Source organism: Scardinius erythrophthalmus, assembly GCF_964197995.2.
Source record: "Scardinius erythrophthalmus genome assembly, chromosome: 5".
Taxonomy (NCBI): Eukaryota; Metazoa; Chordata; class Actinopteri; order Cypriniformes; family Leuciscidae; genus Scardinius; species Scardinius erythrophthalmus.
The window spans coordinates 5,124,408-5,151,869 of record NC_138225.1 but is presented as its reverse complement, the minus strand read 5'-3'; the positions used below and the strand labels follow the sequence as shown (position 1 = coordinate 5,151,869).

At 37.0% G+C, this 27,462-nt stretch overlaps 2 protein-coding genes across 3 annotated transcripts in view; one reads left to right on the top strand and one right to left on the bottom strand.

The window, feature by feature from the left end:
• The window catches only part of mapkap1 (MAPK associated protein 1), a 34,773-nt gene extending 21,534 nt beyond the window's left edge, over positions 1–13,239 (bottom strand). The window contains exons 1-5 of the mRNA XM_081366892.1: positions 13,040–13,239; positions 11,013–11,451; positions 4,730–4,819; positions 4,492–4,640; positions 2,317–2,489 (exon numbers count right to left, since the gene is read on the bottom strand). Coding sequence (XP_081223018.1) covers positions 2,317–2,489; positions 4,492–4,640; positions 4,730–4,819; positions 11,013–11,286 — 686 coding nt within the window. The 5' untranslated portion in view covers positions 11,287–11,451; positions 13,040–13,239. The remainder of the gene's footprint in view (positions 1–2,316; positions 2,490–4,491; positions 4,641–4,729; positions 4,820–11,012; positions 11,452–13,039) is intronic.
• Positions 13,240–19,637: 6,398 nt separating this feature from the next.
• Positions 19,638–27,462, top strand: part of pbx3a (pre-B-cell leukemia homeobox 3a) — a gene marked incomplete at its 5' end in the record, with an annotated part of 48,103 nt that continues 40,278 nt past the window's right edge. The window contains 2 exons of one of the 2 annotated variants that reach the window (XM_081365681.1): positions 19,638–19,813; positions 20,661–20,734. In XM_081365681.1, the coding sequence (XP_081221807.1) occupies positions 19,638–19,813; positions 20,661–20,734 (250 nt within the window). The remainder of the gene's footprint in view (positions 19,814–20,660; positions 20,735–27,462) is intronic. The other variant, XM_081365682.1, reaches the window with a different exon arrangement.

Below are 27,462 nucleotides of genomic sequence, written 5' to 3'. Positions count from 1 at the left end.
TGCTGGTAATGTCAATGCGTCAAATGGCAATTGGCAAAATGGCAATGAGATGCTTATAACAGTATAGCAGATACTTACATAAAATGCATATAAATAACAGTAATCATTCTATATCTGCCAATATGTCTTAGTAAGATGACACTTAAATAGTAAATTAAAATGTTATTATACAATAGCAATATATTTCAGTCATAATTACTTATTTTGGCAGTTTTTCCTTAAGGCCTTTGTGTTGCAGTGTGTATTTAATGATAACTCGAGTCATGTATTTTCAGAGTAACCCCAAATGGTTTGACTTTAAGGTTTGGACCTCGTTTACACACAGTCCACTTGTGATTGTACGCCCAACCCTAAAACTTATTAAACCACTAAGGCATTATAGATGTAACATTCTGACTTTCTGTAAAGCTGCTTGGAAACTGTGTTTATTGTGAAAAGCTATTTTAGAGCCCTTTTAGCGCTCATCATAATGGACTTTTTGGGATTTTAAATGTACAGTTACACAATTTAAGATGGTAAATATTTAATTGAAGAGTTATATAATCTAAGGTATGATTTTACCGCAAAAATTAAACACATCTGACAAAACGGTAACAGCAAATTGGTATTTTGCTGCCTAGTTAAGTTGTTTCAGCAAATTGCAGCGATCCATTTTCTTCTCTTTTCTGAAGTTTTCAGAAGTCTGTAAAAAGATATCTCTGTTTGCTTGTTTAATCGGATTGTACAGTCGATCGCACAGATCTTTTCCATTTTTTATGTGTTTCTCCACCAACACTGCCACTCAGCCTTTTTGCCACTCAGTGGGTATAACCGCATTGACTCCCGCCTACTGTGGGATACCCTCTATACTAGATGTCTAGGATTCATTTTAATAAACTACTCAAAAACTGGATTGACAGAAGCAGTTCAGCTTAACTCTAGGAGAAAGGGTGATGGGAAATTAGAGGCTGACCGCACTGACAGCGATCTGAATGTCCTGAAAGAACCATCTTTGAATTGATCATCCTTGATCCTCACTCAAAAGCAGCTTTCAGAAGGTTTCTAGTAATGGCCAAAGCCGTACGGAGGTAGTAGACTCATTGAAATCCCACACAAGTAGTGTATCTCTTCCTCTCTACAGCCTGACCCTCCTCCAGGGGGAAAAGGCTCATTGCTATGCCAATCAGGTCTCACATCAACCACCAAGACTGTCTGTGTGAGGCACCAAGCTGCCCAAGAGGGAATCTGCTTTTTTCCCCCCTCGTCTTCTCTCCATTTTAATGGTTACCCTCTCCTCAGTCTGACTGAAGTATAAATCTTCATATTGTACCATGTACCAGGGAGAAAATTCCTGCACTATTCGGTCAGCAAACCTCGGAGACGCTCTGAATGAGGAGATGAGAAAGAAACCCAGGGGAATCCCTGCCTTGGCTGGGAAAGGTCAAGACTGGCATTAGCAGCAGAGGTAGATGGAACAGGAATATAAATGCCTCTGGGAAGGATCACTAGTACATTACTTGGAGAGTAGCACTTTCCAAGCAGGTTGACAACAAGAATATTTTATTTATGGCACCCTAAACAAGCATCCATTAAAGGCCCCGATACACTCACAGCGAAGATGTTTCAAACTCCCGGAATGAACTCAAAATTTGTTCTAAATGACATCACACAAGTCCGTTCTTCGATTTCGAGAAGTGTACTGATGCCTCAAAGGGATATTTCACCGCTGGAAAGATGAATGTGTATTTAAATTGGGTCATTTATGTAGTAGAAATGTGAAATTATTTTAGAAGTTGGTGCCTTCTAGACTGAGAAAAGCCAGAAAATGTATTTTTGGCTCATGTGGATGAAAGACAACAACTCCCAGAATGCACTTGCTTCGCTGCCCTACGAGGACACACCCAAGCCACGCCTACCGGTTACAGAGGGCAGTATCGGAAGAAATTATACAACTAGGCTACTAGTCGACTTGAAACTGAAAAGACGGTGTTTAATCGTGAGATCCCCCTATGGGCGGGTTGAACACATGCGGGATGAGCTCCTCCTACTGGCTGGAGTCTCTCGCCTCTGGACAAAAAAAGCCTCTGATGAGCTAAATGAAGATTTTTGCGTCATCTGAGTTTTTTTTCCAGACACACAATACAGAAATCTCTCATCTCAGGGGGACATGAGGGAGGGAAGCACGGTCATTCGAGAATACTACCGGGTTTCTACTGATACAAAGTTTAATGCTAATCGGTGAAGTATCCCTTTAAGGATAACGTTAATATCAACGCACTGTAATATGAAGAGATAAGTTCTTATATAGGATGCATGTGTAAAGTTTTTTCTACTAACATGAGCTTGGGTTCACGGCCCTCACAGGTGTACTGCCAGCAGATGAGCCCGATAAGATCGTGGACCCGAGCGTTAGCCATCGTGACCACCGTCATGGGGTGAAGCTTTTCTTGGGTTGACTGCATCGAGAGGTAGACGTCAATTTTTTTGGTTGCCGTTGTACCAACATGGCCCTGGAAAAGAAAGGTGAAGGAAGCATGTCTGTAAGCAATCCTGTGACTGAAAAGATACTGCAAAAAGCAGGTGAATAGATAAAAATAGTCAAACTATGGCCTTTTTTTAGCTTTGGTGTAATATCCTGACTACATTAGTGCTCTCTATCCTCAAACTAATTTTGTTTCCTCCAAGTTTGTCAGTACAAGTAGAAAAATGAGCCCCCCCCCCCCCCAAAAAAAAAAAAAAAAAATTCGAATAGACTTAAAAAAAGATATTGTTAATATCACTTACAAGATTCAAATAAACTTACATTAATTTTTCTGGATTGTTTTTAAGATTTTACTGGAAGAAGGGAAGCCTTTATGCATTCCTGACAAATTCATAGTACAGAAAACAGAGTGTTTGTAAAAACATGAGTCTAAAGAGCCAAAGGGGAACAGATGATAAAGACAGCTGTAATTGATGCACAATGACAAACTACACTTAAAATCTCCAAGACTGTCAAAAAATGAAAACGGCAGTCTTTCTCTTTTCTGCGAAGGTGTTATCGCCTGGAGCTGATCCTAATGCACGGAGACAGGAGAGAAACCTGTGTGACACCAGGTGTTTCTGTTCTGTACTTTACAAAGAGCTTGCTTAGAGGATGATGAAAAGACTCTTTAATAATTGTTTTGATTAAATTAACTCTGCCATTCATTTAAAGCCTCATTACATATTTTTCAACAATGGGTGTTACTGGTGATTTCATAAGCATGTTTATTGTTTTTAATCATGCAAGAGAGGAAGGGTTCAGCCCTGCACCATTCATGAACAGTTAATGTTAGGGCTGTCGATTGAACATGTTATTTGAATTAATTAGTTATGGGAAAAAGTAATGCGTTAAAATTAAGGCATTTACCGGCCAAAGCTTAAAAGTTTGTGTAATAAATTCTATGTTGAATCAAAAACATTTTTTTTTTTCTAAAACTACTTTTTGTAATGACTATTTGATGCTTTTCTCATTTAACACAATGACTTTAATTATCTTTGGGGGTAATTTCTCAGCCAAATTCAATGTGCGATTAATTTAGCGACACATCGTGTAAATAATTAAATAAAAAATTGTAATCTCTTTACAGTCCTAGTTATTATAGTTATCTAAAACTGAAAATAAAACCATTAAAAAAAATTCATTACTTGAAATAAAATAAACATTAACTAGACATTAACATTTACTGATAAAATACAATATAAAAAACATTTAAAACATTTTATTTCAGATAGTCGCCAAAGCAACATTTTGCATTTTCATTTAGTAAACTTGATGTGCTAAAATAACTAAAACTGGAAAAAAAAGTTAATAAAACTATATAAAAAAACCTTAACACTTTTCAATAAGGTTTCATTTGTTAAAGTTAACATGGACAAACAATGAACAACACTTCTACAGCATTTTATTAATCTTAGTTCATTTTAATTTCAGCATTTACTAATACATTTTTAAAATAAAAAGTTGAAAGAATGCACTGTGAACTAACATGAACAAACAATGAACAGTAATATTTATTAACTAATGTTAACAAAGATTAATAATAACTGTAAGAAATGTATTGTTCATTGTTAGTTAATGTTAGTTAACAAATGAGACCTTATTGTAAAGTGTTACCTAAAAAACTATTAAAAATGACAAAAACACAACAAAATCACAAAAACATTAACTAAAATAAAAAACAACGAATAATAAAAACTTTAATGTTAGTTAACAAATGAGACCTTATTGTAAAGTGTTACTTAAACTATTAAAAATTACAAAAACACAAAACAATAAATAATAAACACTAATAAAAATACTATAATAGTATCTAAATAATTCTAAAATAACACTGATAATGATGCATTATTTTGTCTAACTATAAAAGGGAAATTTATTAAGAAAGTGAATTTTGATCTCATGTTGACCTTGAAAAACATCTGTATTCAAAGATAATCCGGCATGTCACTTTAGAGGAAAAGACTCGGTCTAGACACAGAAGTGCTCACCTTGCCATCAAATTTGGAGTATTCGTTGAAGGGGTTGTTGAGCTGCTGGGGACACTGTTCGAGCCTCAGCGAGAGTGTGGATTTACTGCCTGTGCTCTGGGGCCTGTCCTTAAAGTCCTTCTTCTCAAAAAGCGAGCTCAAGTCGTCTACTACAAAAATCAAACATTCACAGGACAAGAAATGAAGAGGAGATAATGAGTGTGAACTTCTCTTTTGAGTACGGCTACCGCTACTGTACCTGATTGAGACGAGTTTCTCTCTTTCCACTGGATATTTTTGCACTTGATCTGGTTCTGTCGTTCTTTCCTCAGTCGCTCCAGTCTTTGAGCTTTAAATGAAAAGACTTTCATCTCATTAACAGTGTCAGTGGTGTGACCCCATTAGAGCTCAAAATGGTCAACTTCTGTTAAATGAAAAGCAGATTCTGTTACAACTGTGATTGACATATACAAGGGCTGAATGTACCTGGTGAAAAAAATATATATAAAGAGGGTTATGACACCTTTCAAGCTATGATACATCTTTGATTAAAATTCTGAAGACATACAGGTTACTATGAGACGGATGATTTAAATATTAAAGTGCTGATCATTGTCTAACTTGACCCACTATGCCATTAGTCTTGTTTTTCCTTTTCACTGAAATATGACCTGTACATTTGTTTGAGATTCAAATCAAAAGAAATAAAAATAATATACAGTATATTTTGCATTCAGAAAAAGATGATTATTTTTTGGATGGTGATCAAGACAATTAAACAAAATCTCATTACATCGCTGCTAATCTTGTCTGGACATAATTGTTGTTGTTATTTTTAATCAGCATGATTGCATTTCTTACAGCAAATACTACAATGATGTATACTTAAACATTTTTACTTTACAAATCTAATACTATATAATTATTTCTTCTCATTACAGTAATAAGAATCATTTTTATTAAGTAACATCATGAAAGGAATGTCACAAAGGGAAAACATTTTAATTGCCTTAAAATGCATAAGCGCTATTATTCAAAGCCCTATTGTAAAATTAAGCTGTTTTGCATAGAAATACCATCTGAAGCAAACTTAGAAAAACACAACATGACATTCATTGTTAGCCAGACAATCACTGTCTGAGAAAAAATAAAAAACTCTCAATTAGTGTTTCATTCATGCCATTAGTTTATATTAGGACAAGAATATTCTGGACATTTTCCATTTATTTCATGAGGTCTACAACTGATCGACATAATTTTTTATTTTACAAACACATACTAAATATGTATAAATTTATGCAGCTCATAGAAAATATAAGATTGTCTACAAGCTGCATAAATGCTTATTGTTTAAAATACATTTGTATGTGTTTGGAAGTTTATATTCAGAGTAGTTTTTGTACACTTTGTACCCTTAAAACTAAAAGATTCGGTCATAGAGCACTTGGCTGCCATTTTGAGAGCGAGTACAAATATGCAGCACTCGAACTTGAAGTATGTTTGCAAATGTAATCCTCTTTGACTTTAATGGCAACAGTTTTTTAACGTTTTTTTTTTTTGCTCTGTAACATCTCTTACACTCAAGATATACAAGTGAAAATATATATTCAAATATATAAGTAAAGCATGAAATATGCTCTTCACAAATATGTGAATCCCAATTCCCAAACATCACTGGGAACTGTTGCTTCAACAATGCACATTAAGTATGTTTTCTATTTCACAATGTGTCTTTGACTTTACCTTGCCTGACTTACTTAAAGGGGTGGTATAATGCTCTTTTTACAAGATGTAAAATAAGTCTCTGATGTCCCCAGAGTGTTAATGTCAAGTTTTAGCTCAAAATACCCCACAGATCATTTTTATATAGCCTAGCATGTTAAAATTGTCACTTTTTAAGGGTGAGCAAAAAAGCAGTTTTGTGTCTGTGCCTTTAAATGCAAATGAGCTGCTGCTCCCGGCACAGGGGGCGGAGCTCCAACAGCCTGTGTCAAAAAAAACTTTTTTGTTTATCTTCTAGTCATTGATTAGCATATTCTGTCAAGATAATCTATAAATCGCATTCCCGGGGGCGGGGTTTATGTAAATTCTAAGGTTGGTGATGTCACTAACCCTGAAGGAATGTGGTGTAGTCTCTACCAGCCGTTTGTTGTAGTCCTTAAAAAGCTATTTCTTTAAAAGCAAATATCTCCCTTTGCTTTGAACTTTGAGCGTTGTAACTTTGCAGATGTTGTTTATGCTCAAACAGCAACATTACACACTAACTAAAGTTAGAAAAGTCAAATCATAATCAACCACCCCTTTAAGAAAATAGGTATTTAGTTACAATATTGACCATCATTAGTAGTTTCTAGGCACAACAAAATGATTTTGTAGTAGACTAAATTTATAAATGAATTACAACCGAACAGCCGTGGCAGTGATACAACATCTCAATATATATAAAATAACTAAATACCATAATGCCCATAGCTATCCAAAGAACTGAATCAAGTTGATACAATCAGTGTTTCTCAAGGGCAATTCAACTCTTAAAAAAAAAACCTATGTAGATCAATTGAAGTCATGAAATAATTAGAAAATGTATTCTGTCAAATTAAAGATTATTATTTTGAGATCACAAAATGAATTGCTGAAATTCAAACTGAAAATGATTCATAGATAAGATTGATCAGGTTCATATTTTCAGCATTGTTTCCTGTCCTGAACACTTGCTTACCAGCAGGCTCAGGTCTCACGAAACTGTCTTGTCGTCCTGGAGACAAGTTGTTCAGATGGTTGATAATAGAGGAATATGTCAAAGATCCCCTCTCCAACAAAAGCATCGCAAAACCAGAGCTAAGCTACATCCATTTCATCAAAGTTTGAAAGCCGATGTGCCGGTGATTATCAATCCCTAGCCCAGGATTAATTCATATTCCAACATTTGCCATGACAAGAGGTACTGACTGAAACTGAACGACTCCAAGAACAAACCTCAACATAAACAGGCATCAGTATTTCAATCCTTTTTACACAGACTGGAAAAAAATGTTTGTGTTCAAACAAGCATAACGTAATTAGAGCCTCGCATACTTGTGTCTAAATCTGCAATTATAATTGCAGTATTATTTCCCAAGCAAAAAGTGACAGACAAGGCATAACTCACCTGTAATGTGAAAAACTGACTGACTGAAAATGTGTTTGAGGAATTACTCATTTAATTTAACTAAAAAATAAATAAAAAACTTTTAGTATAAAACATTGTGTGTTTGCTGGTATCTATTGAAAAACATGCAAGAGACACATATGTTGAACACCAGAGATAGGCTATTCTCTGAAATCCAAACACTAAAATGTGTGTTCATACTGATTATTTGGAATAAGATTAATAAATAAACAAGAACGACCATATTTAATGTGTAATGTGTTTTTAGAAAATCATCAGATAACTGATTCCAAAAGATCCAATTTCACCAGAAATAATTTTAGCACTGGAAGCAGGTTTGCAAAGGCAAGATCGTCTAAGAGTACAAATCAATTTCAGTCAGTTGCCATTCCCAGCCAACAAGCACAATCAGATTATCCCTTGATCATGATTACAAATAAATAAATAAATAAATCAGATAATAAAATGAATTCCCCCAAACAAACAGTTCATTTGATTTCAAATGGCACCTACTGAGATCACAATGCTTTGTGAAATTTCCTTTTCATTTATGTAAACATTTATCGAGCCCCAGATTACTATTCCTGCTCAATTCTCTGTGGCTGGTACAGTAAAGCACATGATAAATGTAGCGCTGCACTAACAGGACAGCTGTGAGTGAAAGATGAAGCAGCAACAGAATATCGTGTTTACGTCTAGCCTAATTCAAAACTGATGTTCTGCTTTGTTTTGCTCCAAGGTTTCAGCCTATTGATAATCAGAAGCGATGGGAATAGTAAGGAAACTTAAAGAGTCTGGTTCCTCAGGGTTTGCATTAACAATTCTCTCCGCTTTTCAGAATGAACACTATTTAGAAAGCAATTCTTTTGATCCATTGCATTTAAGGCCTGGTATCAAATGATTTCAGATATTCTATAAAAATGAAAATACAGAAAACCAAAGAACTTCCTCTGAAGCCATATTTTGCTAAATGAATTAATGTTTTAGATCAATGATAACTTTCTGGAGGCCTGCTATTGGAAAATGAGCCAGTTCTTGATTCCCAACCCTAATAAGCTGTGATGTCTGTCCATCTGCAAGCCATGGAGCAGTTTAGTTGATGACCAAATAAATACTAGTCTTGATACTAGATAACACATCACACTTATTTAACTTAAGACTCTGTTGTTGTTGTTTAACTTCTTTAAAAGCAAGCTAAGGCTATTCTTCTTGAATGCTTCAAATGTTGCATTTATCAGCATCATCAACCTGACCGCTTAAAGCAGAGCAATACAGAGCAAACTGGAGCAGAAGCGTGCAAGGTTCAGTTTAGGCCGGCATCCCATCAGCAGATTTTCAACATTCAGCATGTTTGATATTATCAGTTACCAAACTCTTGTGGCCTTGGTAGCCAATGAGCTTCAAGATGTCATGCTCATATATGATCCCACAGCAAATTGCAAAGCCACATATTGAAAATGCTGATAGAGCAAGTTAAGCATGAACACAATGGTCTGAGCGAAACTGGAATTTCTTTCAATACCTTGAAAAATATTGACATTTGATACTATTTCTGATACCACAGGAAAATTGATTATGATCAATTGATCCAGAATTGATTATTTTGGATATCAGATACAATACATGACAAATTTTCTCAAGGAAAACAAATCTCTTAACTAATGCTGTAAACTATGGGAGTCAGTTGTAGCCTATAGGCTTCATTAGCCTACTATAGCCTAATATTGAAGGTAAACATTAAATGATTTGTTTGCAAACACTTAAAATACACTTATTTATTTTTATAATAATAAAGTTATATGAAATATAAACATTAAATGGTGGCTGTCATAAAAACTTGCCAGATTTATTCAAACATGCATTAAATATTGAAGAACATTACAAATTATAATGAATATGTAATATGGTGCATATATTTAGCAAAATGCTCCTCTCTAGAGTTAATTTTTCAAGTTGACAGAATTTATGGTCACAGGATATGGTTTTTCTGAGGTAAATGTGACGTTACATGACATTGTTTACAAGCTGTTTTACTGACGTCTTTCCACAGTTGAAACACTGATTGGGAGATTCCATGTGACATGATGCGGATTCCGATAAGTTGTACTCTATCTTTTAACACACTTTCAGATTCTCATTCATGTTTATTTCACGCTGTAACTGGTATTATTAAGACGCCAGAGCGATCTCACGCCACAGCGCCAAAACGGTATTTATGTTTTTGAATTTCGTAAGAAAATGGACGTAATTTGAAATCTGAGACTTTGTTTCATATCAATAGTAACAAAGCACAAAGATTGTTGCGATTTATTGGATGGGATGCGCGCTACAATGTCCCATTGATTCATCAACTGAAAACAGGATGACTAATCGATTCTTGGGAATGGGATTTAAGAATCGATATCAGTTTGTAAAAATGAGAATCGATTAAAATCGAGAAATCGATATTTTAAGTACCAGTTTGTAAAAATTAAGATTTTTTAAAAGTTGTTGAAAGTCTCTTATACTCACTAAAGCTAAATTTATTTGACGAAAAATAAAGTAAAAACTAGTGATGCACTGAAATTTCGGCTACTGACAATTTTAACAAACATTTTTGGTTTCGGCCAAAATTAAGGGTGCTCCGACTGATCGGGCGCTAGCAACTGGTAGCAACCCTACAGCAATGACAGCAAGAAACTAGAGCCGTGCGATTTCAGTGCATCGTTTTCTTTCCTCCCTAAAAGCCCAAAGTTAACGTAAAATACAGTCTACTGTTGATAAACGGCAGGACGTGCATGATGATAAACAGAGTTATTAAAACTGCATCTTGCATTGAGACTGCAATACAAAAATTTTAATACTTAGCCTATGTCTTAATATCTTAACTTGAAAGAGTTAAACCCTTGAATTTTTACTTTGGGGGAAGAAAACTGTATGGAAGCCTTTTAAGTTTCTGTGAAAACAGGTTTACAAATGGCTCACATCACAAAACTAGTGAAATTCTGTAATAATCTGTCCGCAAAAAAAAGTTGGAAATTAGGCGTAGGTGGAAAATAAAGTGAAGCTGGCCAATATACGCTTTTCTTAAAGGAACACGTCGACTTTTTGGGACTTTAGCTTATTCATCATATCCCCCAGAGTTAGATAAGTCCGTACATAGCCTTTTAATCTCCATGCGCTCCAAACGGACAGAGTTACGGCACGCATGGAGATGAGAAGGGTATGTATGGACTTATCTAACTCTAGGGGATACGGTGAATAAGCTTAAGTCCCAAAAAGTCGGCGTGTTCCTTTAAAACTAAGCGTGAGAAGGTTTTGTGCGATACTTTGTCTTTACCTGTACCAACCACATCAGTAAGCAGGAGATTCAAGGCCCCGGAAGCAGAAAAGTGAGAGTCAGACAGCTACTTGCCTGTGTTGGAGCGCCGTCGGATGCCAAAGTCCCAGCTGGAAGTGATGTCGACAGACTGAGAGAGATCACAGGTCTGGCCTTCTCCTCCACTGCTGGCGTCCCCATATGAACCCCCGGATGAGCCTCCGCCAGCGGACGCCACCGACGAATGGCACTTATCCAGATCCACGTCGTGATCGATCAGGACCATCTCGCACATCCCGGTGTCATCGCTGGTCACGTGGGACTGCCGGATGTGGGCCAGGATGATGGCGGGGTTGTCGAGGAAAGCCATTCTGAGCACCAGCCTCTCGCCCCTCTGTCGCTCTCCGGGTCTCTGTCCAGATGTGCCGACCCTCAGTCGGAGATAGAGGCTGAAGATTCCTCAGCGATGCAGCGTCTTCTTTTCCTTCTTTTTGGGGTTATTTTCTCCTCTCCATGGTGGGACATGGATGCCTGCCTGCAGGGTAACACACCCAGATGTTAAAGCCACAACACCCCCACGTATCATACAATCACCTAAAGGGATAGTTCACCCAAAAATGAAAATTCTGCTATCATTTACTAACCCTCAAGTTGTTCCAAACCTGTATAATATCTTTCTTCTGCTGAAAACAAAAGAAATCACAGTAACACTTTACAATAAGGTTGATTAGCATTAACATTAACATTAGCAATAGTATAAGTCAATGGGGTCCATCAATAATCATTCTTAAATATCTTCTTTTGTGTTCAGCAGAAGAAAGAAATTCATATAGGTTTGGAACAAGTTGAGGGTGAGTAAATGATGACTGAACTGTAACTGTAAATTTTGGGTGAACTATCACTTTAAGTAAAATCAAACGTATAAAGCTTACTGTATCATATTTGATATACATGAATTACTAAGGACTCTAAATTACCAAAATGATCAAAACTTTCCTGAAATTCCTGTTGTACACGATCTACAAGACTTCCGATGATAGTTCATACTTTTTAGTTATTAATAATTGTACCTTTACTTGCAAAAACATGTCAGCTCGTTATGCTGTGAAATCTGATTGTTATAATAAGGTAAATTTAATAATAACTTTTGTTTTGTTAGTAATATTTAAAGATAAAAACTTGCTGGGCTGAAGTTACTTTATTTGATTATCCAAACATCTTTTTTTTTTTTTTTTGAAAAATCACATTAGAATATGAGTATCAAATATGATCCATCAGACGTTTATCTCTCAGTCATCATTGTATTGCATTGCTTTATATGTTTTGACCCCCACAGTAAAAACTACAGACCTTTGATCATAAAACTCAGCATTTAAATATCATCTTAATAAGACTGGGAGATATGGAGTGACAACTGATATTGCATTTTACGCAAGTAGTGTATATATATATATATATATATATATATATATATATGGTTATAACAACATTATTGATTTACATTACAAGGTATCAGAACTGGATCCTACTTTTTGGCCATATAAATAACAACATCAGCACCAAATTGCATGTTAAAAAGGATAAAAAGACTAATTGGGACAAAAATCTCGAGGAATATACACAGGTATAAGGGATAAACCGGTCTTCCAGGATCTAGTCTTGATCTTATGGGGATGTTTATGATATAAACACACAGTAAAGTACATACATGCAGATTGTAGACACAAGCTGTCATGATCTCTCATGTCACCAGAAACCCAAACAACAAACCTCTGAACCAGACTATGACACAGGCAGGGACAACCGTACCAAATAACTACACTACATGTTAAAATGTATTTTTTAAAACATTCATTGTAAACAAAATGAGAACTGATGGAGCTAAAATGCTAACTAGCCAGAAAGCTAACACATTCTTATTTCTAACCGCATTGATTGTGTTCGTTATAAAGGGAACCGATCACAATTGTACTCACGTTGCTGTCTGATCAGAATAAGATTATATTAGAACAATACTGTTGATAAAACAGATGTAAGTAACAGCTGACTGAACGCGCTAGTCAGGCCCTGCTAATGCTCGTGCTAATCTGCTCGATAAGCCTCAAACATCACCTCATCATTACCTTCATTCATGCCTATAACAGCGGCTGGAAACATCACCGACACGCCACACCGACTGAGCGAGGGACTGACTGTGCTGTCTCATTTCATACTTGTGGAGATATCGTCCCAAAAACAGAATAAACGTGTCTGTTGTTTACTCTGTTGTTCCTGTGTTGGTGGTCCTGTAAGCTACTTCCTGCGGGTTTACCCCTCATACCGGAAGTACATCACTCTGGGGGAAACACCCTCTAGAGCCAAAGATCGACAAGACATGCGGCCAATCGAGGCTAAGAGAAAGTAGATAGATAGATAGATAGATAGATAGATAGATAGATAGATAGATAGATAGATAGATAGATAGATAGATAGATAGATAGATAGATAGATAGATAGATAGATAGATAGATAGATAGATAGATAGATAGATAGATAGATAGATAGATAGATAGATAGATAGAGCTAATGATAATGATAGATAAAAGATAAATGTAAATGATAGATAGATAGATAGATAGATAGATAGATAGATAGATAGATAGATAGATAGATAGATAGATAGATAGATAGATAGATAGATAGATAGATAGATAGATAGATAGAGCTAATGATAATGATAGATAAAAGATAAATGTAAATGATAGATAGATAGATAGATAGATAGATAGATAGATAGATAGATAGATAGATAGATAGATAGATAGATAGATAGATAGATAGATAGATAGATAGATAGATAGATAGATAGATAGATAGATAGATATTAAATATTATGATGCAAAACATTTCCATAGTCTGTTAAATAAACAGAAAGAGATTTTATTTCTATTTTTTTGCTAGACTGAACTGTATTTTATGATCTGATGCTAAATGATAGTAGTCTGTATTTTTTCATTAATTACATAAGGGCACTATCCTCCATATTAACTCAGTACAATGTGATTTTGCAAGGAATAGTGTAAATAGTACATCTTATTTTATCAAAAGTCTTCATAAACAGCATTATCAATTCACAGCCTAATCAAGTCAACTTCATTTCTATAGCGCTTTATACAATACAGAGTGTTTCAAAGCAGCTTTACAGTGATAACAGGAAAATTATGCATTTCAGCTGGGGTTTGGCTTTAGTCAGTTCAGTGTTGATTCAGATCCGTCGTAATGATCGCCAATTATTAAATTAGTTCATTTCATCTATTAATGAGTCTATCTGCACAAAATGATGTCATGATTTCAGTGATGTCGTCGTCCAGCTCAGTTCAGTTCTCATCATAGTGTCAGTGCAGTCAGATCAATATAGTCAGGTCCGAATCTTCAAGATTGTGTAACCCTGTAGGCATTTTTGAGGAAAAGTTGTTATACCACATTTTTAGAAAGTTCAATGTCTCCTGAATAAGGATCCATCGTATAACATTGAAATAAGGGTCCCATTTTCTTGTAATTGTCATTGAAACAATAGGTGCATTATTCAAAGCCAAAACACTACAGGTGGATAGGGTAAAAATTTTAAGTTATAGATATCACCATAAAACCTTTCCAGTTTTTCACTTACATAGAGACAGACATTTTTTGTATTACAAGTTTTCTGAAATGTCATGTTTACATATGCAAATGAGGCATACCAGTATATATATATATATATATATATATAATTCGAGGGGCAGGCATACCAGTGCGCGGTTCCCCCTTTCGGGCTAGCCCTGTCTCTTCGCGTCTTCACAAAGGTTGTCGAGGCAGCCCTTGTTCCTCTCGACGACTGGCTGATCCTAGCTCACTCTCGAGACAAGGTTTGCGAACACAGGGACCTAGTGCTGCGGCACCTAGCTTGTCTGGGCCTTCGAGTCAACTGGGAGAAGAGCAAACTCTGCTCCGTGCAGAGGATCTCTTTTCTCGGTATGGAAATCGACTCGGTCGCCATGTGCGTGCGCGCGCAGTCACTGCTAATTTGCCTTCGTCAGTTCGAGGGCAAGAGTGCGTTTCCACTGAAACTATTTCAGAGGCTCCTGGGGCATATGGCATCCGCAGCCGCAGTAACGTCGCTCGTCTTGCTTCATATGAGACCGCTTCAGCTTTGGCTTCGCGATCAAGTCCCGAGGTGGGCATGGCAACAAGGCACGCTCCGAGTCCCAGTGACTGCCTTCAGACCTTCACCCCGTGGACGAACCTCAGTTTTCTATGGGCTGGAGTGCCCATAGAACGAGTTTCCTGGCATGTTGTTGTATCAACAGATGCCTCCATAATGGGCTAGGGCGCCATGTGCAATGGACATGCTGCCGCAGGCTCCTGGACAAGACCCCAGCGCCTTTGGCATGTCAATTGCCTCGAGTTGCTGGCTGTACGTCTCACCCTGCACTGCTTCTGTGCGTTGCTCAGGGGTCAGCACGTATTAGTCCGATCAGACAATACCGCCACAGTAGCGTACATCAACCGACAAGGTGGTCTGCGCTCCCGCCGTATGTCGCAACTCGCCTGCCACCTCCTCATATTGAGTCAGAAGCATCTGAGGTCGCTTCGAGCCATTTATATCCCGGGAGACCTGAACCGTGCAGCTGATATGTCTCGGTTTCGGCCTCTCGCTGGAGAATGGGGACTCCATCCCCAGTCGGTTCATCTGATTTGGGATCAGTTCGGGGACGCACAGGTAGATCTGTTTGCCTCCCACGACTCTTGCCACTGCGACCTGTTTTATTCCCTGACCGAGGGCACGCTCGGCACGGATGCACTGGCGCACAGCTGGCCGCGGGGCCTCTGCAAGTATGCGTTTTCCCCCAGTGAGCCTTCTTACGTAGACTTTGCGCAAGATCAGGGAGGACGAGGAGCAGGTAATTTTGGTTGCCCCGTATTGGCTCAACCGCACCTGGTTCCAAGAACTAGTACTCTTCGCGACAGCACCTCCCTGGCCAATTCCTCTGAGAAAGAACCTGCTTTCTCAGGGACGGGGCACCCTATGGCACCCTCGTCCCGATCTTTGAAACCTCCATGTGTGGTTCCTGGATGGGACGAGGCAGGTTTGAGTACCCTACCACCAGCGGTGGTGGCTACCATCACTTCCGCTAGACTAGAGCATCGTCCACGAGACATGCCTATGCGTTGAAGTGGAACCTCTTTGTCAACTGGTGTTCTTCTAAACTTAAAGAACCCACGAAAGGCCCGATCAGTGTCGTGCTTTCCTTCTTGCAAGAAGGGTTGGAGCGAAGGTTGTCTCCCTCCACCCTGAAAGTGTATGGTGCCGCCATTGCCACACATCATGATGCAGTTGATGGTAAGTGCATTGGAAAGCACGACCTGATCATCAGTTTCCTGAGAGGAGCGAGGAGACTGAATCCTCCTCGCCCTCCTCTCGTTCCCTCTTTGGACCTCTCTGTGGTTTTAACTGCCCTGCAGAGTGCTCCCTTTGAGCCTCTGCAATCAGTGGAGCTTAAGTTCCTGTCAATGAAAACAGTGCTCCTGGTTGCATTGGCCTCCATCAAGAGGGTAGGGGACCTGCAGGCATTTTCGGGTGACGAAGCGTGCCTGGAATTTGGACCGGCTAACTCTTACGTGATCCTGAGACCCCGGCCTGGATATGTGCCCAAGGTTCCCACCACACCCTTTCGAGACCAGGTGGTGAACCTGCAAGCGCTGCCCTTGGAGGACGCAGACCCAGCCTTGGCACAGCTCTGTCCAGTACGCACCCTCCATACTTACATAGACAGGATGCATTGTTTCAGGACTTCAGACCAGCTCTTTGTCTGTCATGGTGGGAAGCTGAAGGGAAAGGCTCTCTCCAAGCAAAGGTTGTCTCACTGGATAGTGGACACCATTGCTTTGGCTTACCAGCAGCAAGGTCGACCATGCCCCCTTGATGTGACGGCCGGAGTGTGGCATCCTCTTGGGCTCTAGCGCATGGCGCCTCGCCAACAGACATATGTAGATCTGCAGGCTGGGCGACACCTAACACGGCCTCTGGGCAACCCCCACGTGTGTAGTCCACTGTAAGCCTCTCTGAGCATGTGTCTTTCCCTCGGCAAGCTACCTTGCCACCCCTGGGTTTGAAATATTCCACCTGCAGCTGGACACCCCAGTGATTCTCAATATGCAGCCCCCTGGGGTCATGTGTATTCCAAGTCCCCCCCTTCGGGCTGGGCATAATTGCATATTTCCACTGATATATGCTTCCCAGTGTACCTTGGCATAATTCCAGCAGCCATTAAAAACTATCCCTTTCATGTTAATGTTGTTTTTTCATTGTTTACATGTTTAAATATTCTGAGAATGCATAGTTTTAGTTCTAATGTTTAATGTTTAAACTGCAACAAATGCATTAAAACTTTTTTTTTTTGGCAGCCATTTTGTTTTTATTGTTTATGCCAAAACAGTGATGTTTACAACTTGTTATACGGCAGAAATGGATTCAGCACCTAAAAATCATATAGAAACAACACTTGAAGTACTTTTCCTCAAAAATGCCTACTGCATCTTATCCAGGGCTATTTATCTATTTTGGGACCTGACTAATAATATTGCTAAAAATTGTGTTCCCAACTAAGCAAGCCATGAGGCAAGGAACCCAAACTCCATCAGGGGAAGGAAAGGAGAAAAAAACTTTTGGAGAAACCAGGATCAGTCTCTCACACGCTGATGCCAAGAGCATAACCTCTCCCTCAACATCAGCCAGACCAAAGAGATTGTGATGAGAACACAGAACACCAGTGGAGAGGGTCAGCAGCTTCAAGCCCTGCAGAGGGTGTTGCAGACAGCCTGAGACACCATTGGAGATGAGCTTCCCTCCGTCCCGGACACATACACCATGCAGGCGGTGTGTGAGGAAAGCTCAGAGAATCATCATCCACTCGAGCCATTCTCACTGCTGCCATCAGGCATGCGGAGCATCAGACGACCATCTGACAGCTTCTTCCTCTCAGAGAGCTCTTGATCTCCCACATTCAGCTATTCTTCAGCACTGCACCTTTTCAGTCTCACACCGGACCCTTATATACTGCACGCACCTTATAGTTATCCATATTCACTGGCTTCATTCAGCTGACTCAAACTCACACCATAGACTCACTCAGCACATGATCCAACCTACTGTTCATAATCACTTGTGTACTTGTTGTGAGAGTCGTGTGTATGTGCTTGTATATATGAGTGAAAGTTTATGGAGGGGGGGTTAAATTCTATATATATATTCTGTTCATTTGTATCTTAAGTGTACTGTATGTGTGTGTGTGTGTGTGTGTGTGTGTATGTATATACATATATACACACACACACACACACACACACACACACACACACACACACACACACACACACACACACACATATATAGATATACATATTCTATGTTGTTGTGCTAACTGATTATGTATACTGTGTAATGTATACTTCTGCTGCCATAGCCTGTTGTAATCAGCTTGATTCAATCAGTAAATTATATTTAACTTGAATAAAATCGGATGTTTCCGCATGAAGCATGCTTTTAAAAAAGTATTTAAACTATTTATTTGTTTTTTTTTTGTTTGTCCTATTTTGTTGAGTTTGTAAATTTAGATAAAATGTATTACTCATTTATTTTGGAGTTGTTTATAAAGATATTGTTTTTTCATATATATTGCATATTGATGTTGAGGAGGATAATGAAGAAATCAAATTATTTGATTCACAGACAAACATTATAAAAAATTAAAATGTGCAATAGTTACTGATCAGATCTGAACAGACCTATAAAAACATATTGGTTTAACCTTAGCTAATTGATACAGTATTGATTAAGATAATTTATTGAAGCATAATTTGAGATAATTAGATTTTTCACAATTTTTAATGAATTTATCTGATGTTGTTGTTGTTGTTGTTTTTCTTAGCTGTTTATTATATATAGCCTATATATATATATATATATATATATATATATATATATATATATATATATATATATATATATATATATATATATATATATATATATATATATGTATGATTTATTTAATTGTGCAGTTGTGAGCGCGAGCCCCGGGTGGGCGGAGCAGACAGTCCGCACGCTGTTGTGCAACACTGGCTACATCATCTTCATCTTCATCATCATCATCATCATCAGGAGGAGCTGCTGTGCACGAGACACACACAGCAATCCACACGGATATTCTCACAACCCATTACATCTGCTGTAGATCATCCACAAGAGAATGTGCATTTAACAACCTGTCTGTGTTATTCAACAGCTCAGCAGGAGGAAGAAAGAACATCGGGACGCCAAGGGTTTATTGCAACTTATATTTATCACATTTTTATTTCATATTCTCATTTATTTTCTTTTGATGCACTCGAGGACGGAAATCAAATAAGAGGTGGATTTTTCTGAAGTTTTGCAGAAGCTGCCTCTGTACTGGATGGAATAACAGTGTGTAACTATAGAGCGAGGCAAACGATGAACAAGCAAAGCATCAAAGTGCACAGACTGTTTCTCATACTGGAAATCAGAGGAGCATTTTATTAAAGCACTTTTTGTTTTCGCGAACTCGGGACTTTTACGCATCCATCATTTTAATGTAGCTGATTTATCCAGGACAGCACCAAATCTCTATCGTGTGGAATAAAAAAAAAAAAAAAAAAAATAACTAAAGGCATTTGAGCCTGAGGATGGAGGAGCAGAGTCATCTGATGCACACCCTGGGCGGCGTGACCCTCACCGGACTCCCGGTGGCTCTGCCGGTGCCTCATGATGGAGCAGACGCGAGAAACAAGCAGGACATCGGAGACATTCTACATCAGATCATGACCATCACCGACCAGAGCCTGGACGAGGCTCAAGCAAAGTTAGTTTTACAAGGACACTTTACATTGCTGGGCATGTTAATACACTTTAATAATAACAACAATAATGTGTAGCCTACTTGCAACCAGCTTCGCATGTCACACTTTCTTCAGCGTGTCAATTTCCACAGTCCTGAATACAAAAATCTATTGGGCACTAAAATATTCATTGTTGTTGGCTTGAGAAAAAAAAAAGATACAATTAATTTAACACGTCCGCCACACATCCTATTGCGGGGCATGTTGTCACACGATGGGGGAAGTTGTCACAATCTGTCATTAAACAGCCTATATATATATATATATATATATATATATATATATATATATATATATATAGCCGACAGAAAATTAAAATGATAAAACTTACGTGACAACTTACCCCGACCTGACATTTATGAAAAATAATCAGTTTTAAGAACAAACTAAAGGACAAAGCATTAAATCAGTTATGTGTCTTCTGTACCAAATTGTTTGGTGTTTAATCATATTAACAATGTAGGATATGAAAATACAGTTTCATTTGTTGCAGACTACCACTTTTGTAGAGATCAGTGCACCATAATACATTTACATCACAGGTGTTTTAACCACAACAGTCTGGTTTTATATAAACCTCTGCCCTTAAATCAATAAATTAAAAGTACTCTTTATAAATGCACATGCCGCATGAAACATAATAATATTTTATGTTGTTTTCCCAATGAGAAACATTGCTGGAACTCGCATGAAGCTGTGAGGTGCAAACATATTTAGAAGCACATTAGATGATTTTTAATGCCAAGTACAATGTTACCTGCATGTGCGGATGATAAGATCTTCTAAATAACTTGTGTTTTTCTTTGATAGAAAGCATGGGCTGAACTGTCACAGAATGAAACCGGCTCTATTCAGCGTGCTCTGTGAAATCAAAGAGAAAACAGGTAAAGCGCTCCTTTATGTCCACACAATATGCTGCCATAATACACCTGCACGCATGGTGCTCTTCAATACACACCGCTGTTCAACTCACAATAGCCAGCACCAGTCCTACGGAAGCTCACGTTTATTACGGACAATAGTGCTTTTTACACTGACAGATGCTTCCTTACCAGAGTGGAAATGAGCTGCGTCCGTGACGTTTTCTGACGGTGTATTTTGTAATGGTGTGGTTGATATCTTCAGTAGGCTATTCTTCAGGAAAAAGACTGTTTGATTGCGTGTAAACAGAGCACTGCATGCAAGAAGAGGTCTGGAGATGTTTTTAATGTTACTCATTGATGTAAGCATGCAGAAACACAGATATTTAAACATGTGCATCTCAGTAGAGGCTTTGATAATTAGCTTTGAATGTGCAATGAATTTTTTCCCTATTTTTAGCCCAACATGTTATTATGAGAGGTTCAGATTATGCTAAGATATGTTTATATTTTAAAGGGAGGGTAGGCAAAGTTTTTCATAAACGCTTTTTGTAATGCTGGTTGAAAATCTCCTCACATCCTGATAGCAATCGATGATAGAAGTGGTCTTTTTTTTTTTAAGTATCTTTTGTGGAAGTCCCAGGACCAAAAAATGTCCGCCCAATCATTGTGTCAATGATTTTGTTTTACAATTATTTTGAAATTTTCATAGTCCTTAAACGATTGTTTATTTTTGATAATTTTTTGTATGGTATTTAAATTTCTGATCTGGGGTTTTATTTGTGTTATGGTAACGGCAGTCTTTACATTCGGATCATTGCAATCACTGAATCATTCATTCAACCGACTTGTTTAAAAACATTGATTTAATCGGGAACGAAACAAGTGACTATACAATAAGTGGGCATTGAATTATTCATTCAACCGATTAGTTCAGACTAATTTATTCAGAAACATTTATGCTTGAGTAATTTAATCATTCATTAAATAGGTACTATTTATAATACTATTTAATAATAATACTATTTGTAGGCTGATGTAAAAACTTAAATGCGTAAAAATATTTTTTTTTCCTCACAAATGATGTTTAGTCATCACTATACTGTTTTTCTTTAGGTCTGTCATACTACCTATAAATGGTTTTATGATATTTTATGTAAACTTTTATTTGCATTTTTACAATTTGATTTACATATTTCTATATTTTGCTTTACATGTGTCCTACTTTTATATTGATTTTTTTAGGCTGAACGAAAACTAATTTTGTCAGACCATCTAGCTAAATTACATGTTATTTTGTTTAGTGGACTAATGTTCACGTTTTGTAAATCTGAAATAATACATTTTTTTTTGTTCATAATCATGATCTTAATTCTAAGGGGAATTTTTTTTCTTCATATTAACATAACATAACATAACAAGCCTAAACTTGACATAAACCCTAAACTTGTCCCTCAAATCTGATTGGTTGAATGGAATGTTGTTCCAGGATCTGATTGGTTGAATGGAATGTTGTTCCAGGATCAACAAAGATGTCGCTCCAGGAACATGTTGTACTTGGTGAAATCAGGTTCTGCGGCGTGGCTCAGTTATGGAAATGAGTAAAATCAGTCATGAAACCATCAAATAGTGATATTTTCTATGCTCAGCTTTACAATATTTAATTGGCTTGGTGTTTCTTTGTAAGTGTAATGTATGAAATAATTAAAAATCCATATCCAGTAATCACAAATACCTTGGAAGTCATGGAAATTCTTTGGTAAACTGTGTGGGGAAATTGGTTGTGTAAAAGTAGCACAAAACATTCCTTAGTCATGACAGCGGTTCAGTGTCAGCGCAGTAAACACTCTTACAATGCCATAGTAGTGAGCAACTCCCCTTTCAACACTGAATATTTTCTCAAACGCAAGTTTTGCAGTGCATGCATATTTGTATAAATATGCATCTCTCAATCTGCAAAATCAATTGTCAGCTTTAAGTAAAGCAAAGCAATTGCATTTGATTCATAAGGTTGATTTACAGGCGTGCTTTATATTAAGTAAGCACTTCTGAAGTCTACTGGGGGCATTTTAGTATTGACGCAATCCGACAGAGCTAATGAGGGAAATAAATCAGGCTGAATATTATTTCTCTATTTGGGCAATAAAAAAATATAACGAAAGTTAAATACATCTCATTCTGGCTGTTGTGTTAGCGATAGAGATAATAGTCATGCAGAAAGTGGTGTGATAGAGGTTTATGAATGATAAAGCAGTAGATTTGAGCATTTTCTTAGCTTAGCTTTCCAGGGTGATTTTATATGGTTGTTAGCGCATTGCTAATAGGTTGCAAGGTGATCTGGGTGGTTGCTGGCCGGATATCTATGATATTCTGATTTCTAGATGTGGATCAGGTCCCACATTCAGTTTAAACTCATTTTTTAAAGGGATGCTTAAAGTTTTCCTTCTAATGTAACTGTTTGTTCATGTAGAAGCTTTTTCTTGTTATGTGAATGATAAGGAAACATTCTGTTTTATATCATTGTTCAGTTCAAACATTACAGTATTGGGAACGTTACTTTTGAATGTTCTCTGAACAAGTTTGTTACATTTAGAAATTGTTAGATGTACGTCCAATTAAAACATTTCAGAAAAAAATATTCCATGAACAATGGACAGTATGAAAAAAAAAAATTTAAAGACTAGATAACTAACGTTCTATTAGCCGAAGAACGTTGGTTACACTTTATTTTAAGAGGTCATTGTTACAGAGTAATTATATATTTAAGTACTGAGTAATATTACTATAGGGTTAGGGTAGGATTAGGATTTGGTTGAGGGTTGGTTCATGTAATTATGTAATTATAATTATTACTGTAGTAAGTACATGTAACATAACAAGGACACTGTGAAATAAAGTGTTACCAGAACGTTTGTTCATAAATTTGAGAAAACCTTGCCAGATCTGTGAATGTTTTCTTTTAGCTGGGAACCTCTTTTCAGTACAACACTTCATTTTGAGGTATCATGTAACACCGTTCAATCACCATTTCAATATTTCTAGTATACTGGCATTATGAAGTGCTCTGTCATTCTAAGAAATCAGAAAACCATTAACATGACTAAAAAGTTACCTAAATATGATTATGAATATGTGCACCTGAATCTGTCAGTCATACCTGTGTTTATGCACACACATTCCCCATGCATTCGCAGCTGTTCCTGTTCGCCGTCACTATAGAGTGCAATTAACTGGGCTTCGCTGGTTAAGATGTGCTTGACTGTGGTGGGTGGATCATTACACTCTCTCGGCCCAGGCGGGTTGTGTTCAGCTTGCTTACCCTGTAGGCAGCGGAGGACTGTCAGAGACGGGCGGCACGGATCAGTGGCCTGGAAAATGGACACGAGAATTGAGCATAATTGATTTAAATCCCTGGCGTTTCTTCCCTGCTTATGTACCTCTATGTCGGCGTATAGAACTAAAAGCATAATGTACATTTCTTGAGCAAATGTGCTCTGTGAGTGTAGCGATTGCGAAGCCAAAAGCCTTCAGCCAGAGCATTGTCTTTTATGAAGAAAAATAGCAACGAACAAATAAAAAAACGCTGTTTGTGAAGCATTAGGGGAATAGTTAATAATATGATGAACTTTTACTTTACCTGCACTCAGAGTGAAGGCACAAAAGCTGTCATTAGGGTGATACCCTTTCAAATGGTATAATGTGTACAATTTAAGTATTATACTGATATACTAATACCTTTTCGGGGTAAATAAGGTACCTTTTGGAAAGATACCACTCCAGTGACAGTGCTTTTCTGTGTGTGAACTTTCTTCCTCTGTATTTTTGTCTTCCAGTGCAAAAATCTTAAATCAAGATGCATTTACTTGAGAAGCAAAATTAAAGCGGTGGTTGATTATAATTTCACTTTTTTAACTTTAGTTAGTGTGTAATGTTGCTGTGTGAGCATAAACAACATCTGCAAAGTTACAACACTCAAAGTTCAGAGCAAAGGGTGATATTTGCTTTTAAAGAAATCGCTTTTTAAGGACTACAACAAACGGCTGGTAGAGACTACATGACATTCCTCCCGGGTTAGTGACATCACCAACCCTAGAATTTACATAAACCCCGCCCACTGAACACCATTTATAGATGATCAAGACAGAATATGCTAATCAATGACTAGAAGATAACTACACATAAGCTACATAAATTCATCCACTAACCATTCAGAAACATCATGTTGCTTCTACATGTTGTCACTTCTTGACTCCATCATTGTCTGACTCCGGTTTGAACATAAAAGGCTAAAAGTTTTTGAAATTTTCAGTGCATGTGTGTGTAAGGTAAAATGACACAAGCTCTTGAAGCTCCGGCCTCTGTGCCGGGAGCAGCAGCTCATTTGCATTTAAAGGAACAGACACAAAACTGCATTTTTGCTAACCCTCAAAAATTGAAAATTTGAACATGCTATATATAAATATCTGTGGGGTATTTTGAGTAAAACTTCACATACACACTCTAGGGACATCAGAGACTTATTTTACATATTGTGAAAAGGGCATTATACCACCCCTTTTAGATATTAAGCCTAAACAAATCTGTACCACTTTACAATCAGGTTCATTGATTAGTTAATGTATTATCTAACATGAACTAACAATGAGCAATACATTTGTTACAGTATTTATTCATCTTTATTAATGTTAGTTAATAAAAATACAGCTGTTCATTGTTTGTTCATGTTAGTTCACAGTGCATGAACTAATGTTAACAAATACAACCTTTGATTTTAATAAGTATTAATAAATGTTGAAATTAATATTAACTAAGATTAATAAACTCTGTAGATGTATTGTTCATTCTTAGTTCATGTTAACTAAGGTAACTAATGAAACTGTTACAAAAAAAAAATCTAAATTAAGTGACAAAAATCTGCCAATGGGGTGAGAAAGATAGTCATGTTTTCCCTTTAAATTAAGTTTAATTGGCAGACATATTATCTTGTTTTAAGCATAAAATCTCTTAATTTTTATACATTTTTCAGAAAACAAGACTTTATATCTTCAGTTATTTTGTGTCTCAAGTATGGTAAATGTATCTTGATAATGTTTAGATATTTGAACTGAATACTGAGGAAGAAAATCCTGTTTTGCAATGAGAACTGTCTTTATACATCCACTAAACATCATCTAAACACCAATATTAAAAGACATCAAGCAAAATGTATGAAGTAAAGGGAATGTTTGACAGTCTGTTGTCGAGACCACCTGACAGATGTGACACTGATTTCAGTGTGTCAGCACTTGCACTCTCGACAGTTTAACTTAACTGAGCTAAAGTATCACTGCATTAATTTTTCATTTCCCCAAAGTAAAATGCTGCCCCCCCCATCCCCCACCTCGTCTATTTTAATATTTTACATTTCCCCTGTGACATGCATGCGATATGAGTGCCATTTTTGATCTGCAGTCATCCATAATTTTTCCACAAGCCTGGGAGGGAAGGGTCGTATATTCCATAGAGAGAAAATAGAAATATAACACGAGTCGGGCTGATCAAGCCTTCATGTCTGTGACTTTCACACAAGGCCGTTTCCTCTTTTTATCATGCATCGGGAAGTTGCGTACGTGCATTTTTCATTCATGGCAACGCAGGTGTGTTCTCCATTTTATTCCAGGTGCATGATAGAAATAATATTCAAACTTTAAAGAAAATCCTTCATATTAAATCTTAATGGGCCATTCTTTGTGATTTAAAACTTATTGAAAAAAGAAGTGCTATTATGTTTGACTATACTCTGCCATTCTTGAAGGAAATGTTAATATTGTTAAAGTTCGATATTGGTGATTTTTAAATTAGGGACACTTTTGACAACTTTGAATCTAGCAAAATTAAACTTTTATCTTATATCCATGAATAAGTGGCCTTGATCACATGTAAATTAGTATAAAGTGACAATGTGGATTTGTTTTGGTGTCACTTTTCTTTTTAACATTTTTTGAAGAAAATAGGATAAGCCTGGCATTTTCTAACAATAACAAATTAGCTAGCATGCAGTCACTTTATTTAAAAAAAATAGTTCAGATTTGTACAATATTACAGAATTGACGGTTTCTGTTACTGAATACATTTGTTACAATTGCAAAAAAAAACAATTGTTCTCCAAAATGCTTGATGTGATGACAGCAGTATAAGAGATAGATTGAAGTTTGCAGGAAAAGTGCAAAGTGAATCTATATATACAATAATTTTATACAGCTTATGTGCAGCCAGCTGGGTGACGCCCCCTCCAAAGACACTTCAGCAATGATTGACAGGCAGAGATGCTTTCTGATTGGCTAAAAAAAAAAAAATCACTGGCCACTCCCCTGCCTTTTTTGTTTGTTTGTTTAGAATCTGGTGATGTCACATATAAAGAGGTAATTTCCGCAATACCTTTTTCAATGATATCAGTTATTTATTAGAGATATTTATTTGTGCTCTTCCAATAAGAAAAAAAAAAACAAACAGATTTGGCACTAAATAGTAGCTAGTTAGATGCTATTTATACTTATAAATAGTGGCATATACTGTTTGCACCTCAGTGTTGTTGTATATTAAACAGCATGTAATAATAACAGAGTGTAAATGATTATTATTAAAATTGTTAAATGGATGCTGCCTTATTGGGACAATAAAGCCCCCCCTACACCCCTAACCCTAAACACTTTATTATTATACACACATTTGACACTTTATTTACACTATTTTCTTCATTTTTATTGAAAATG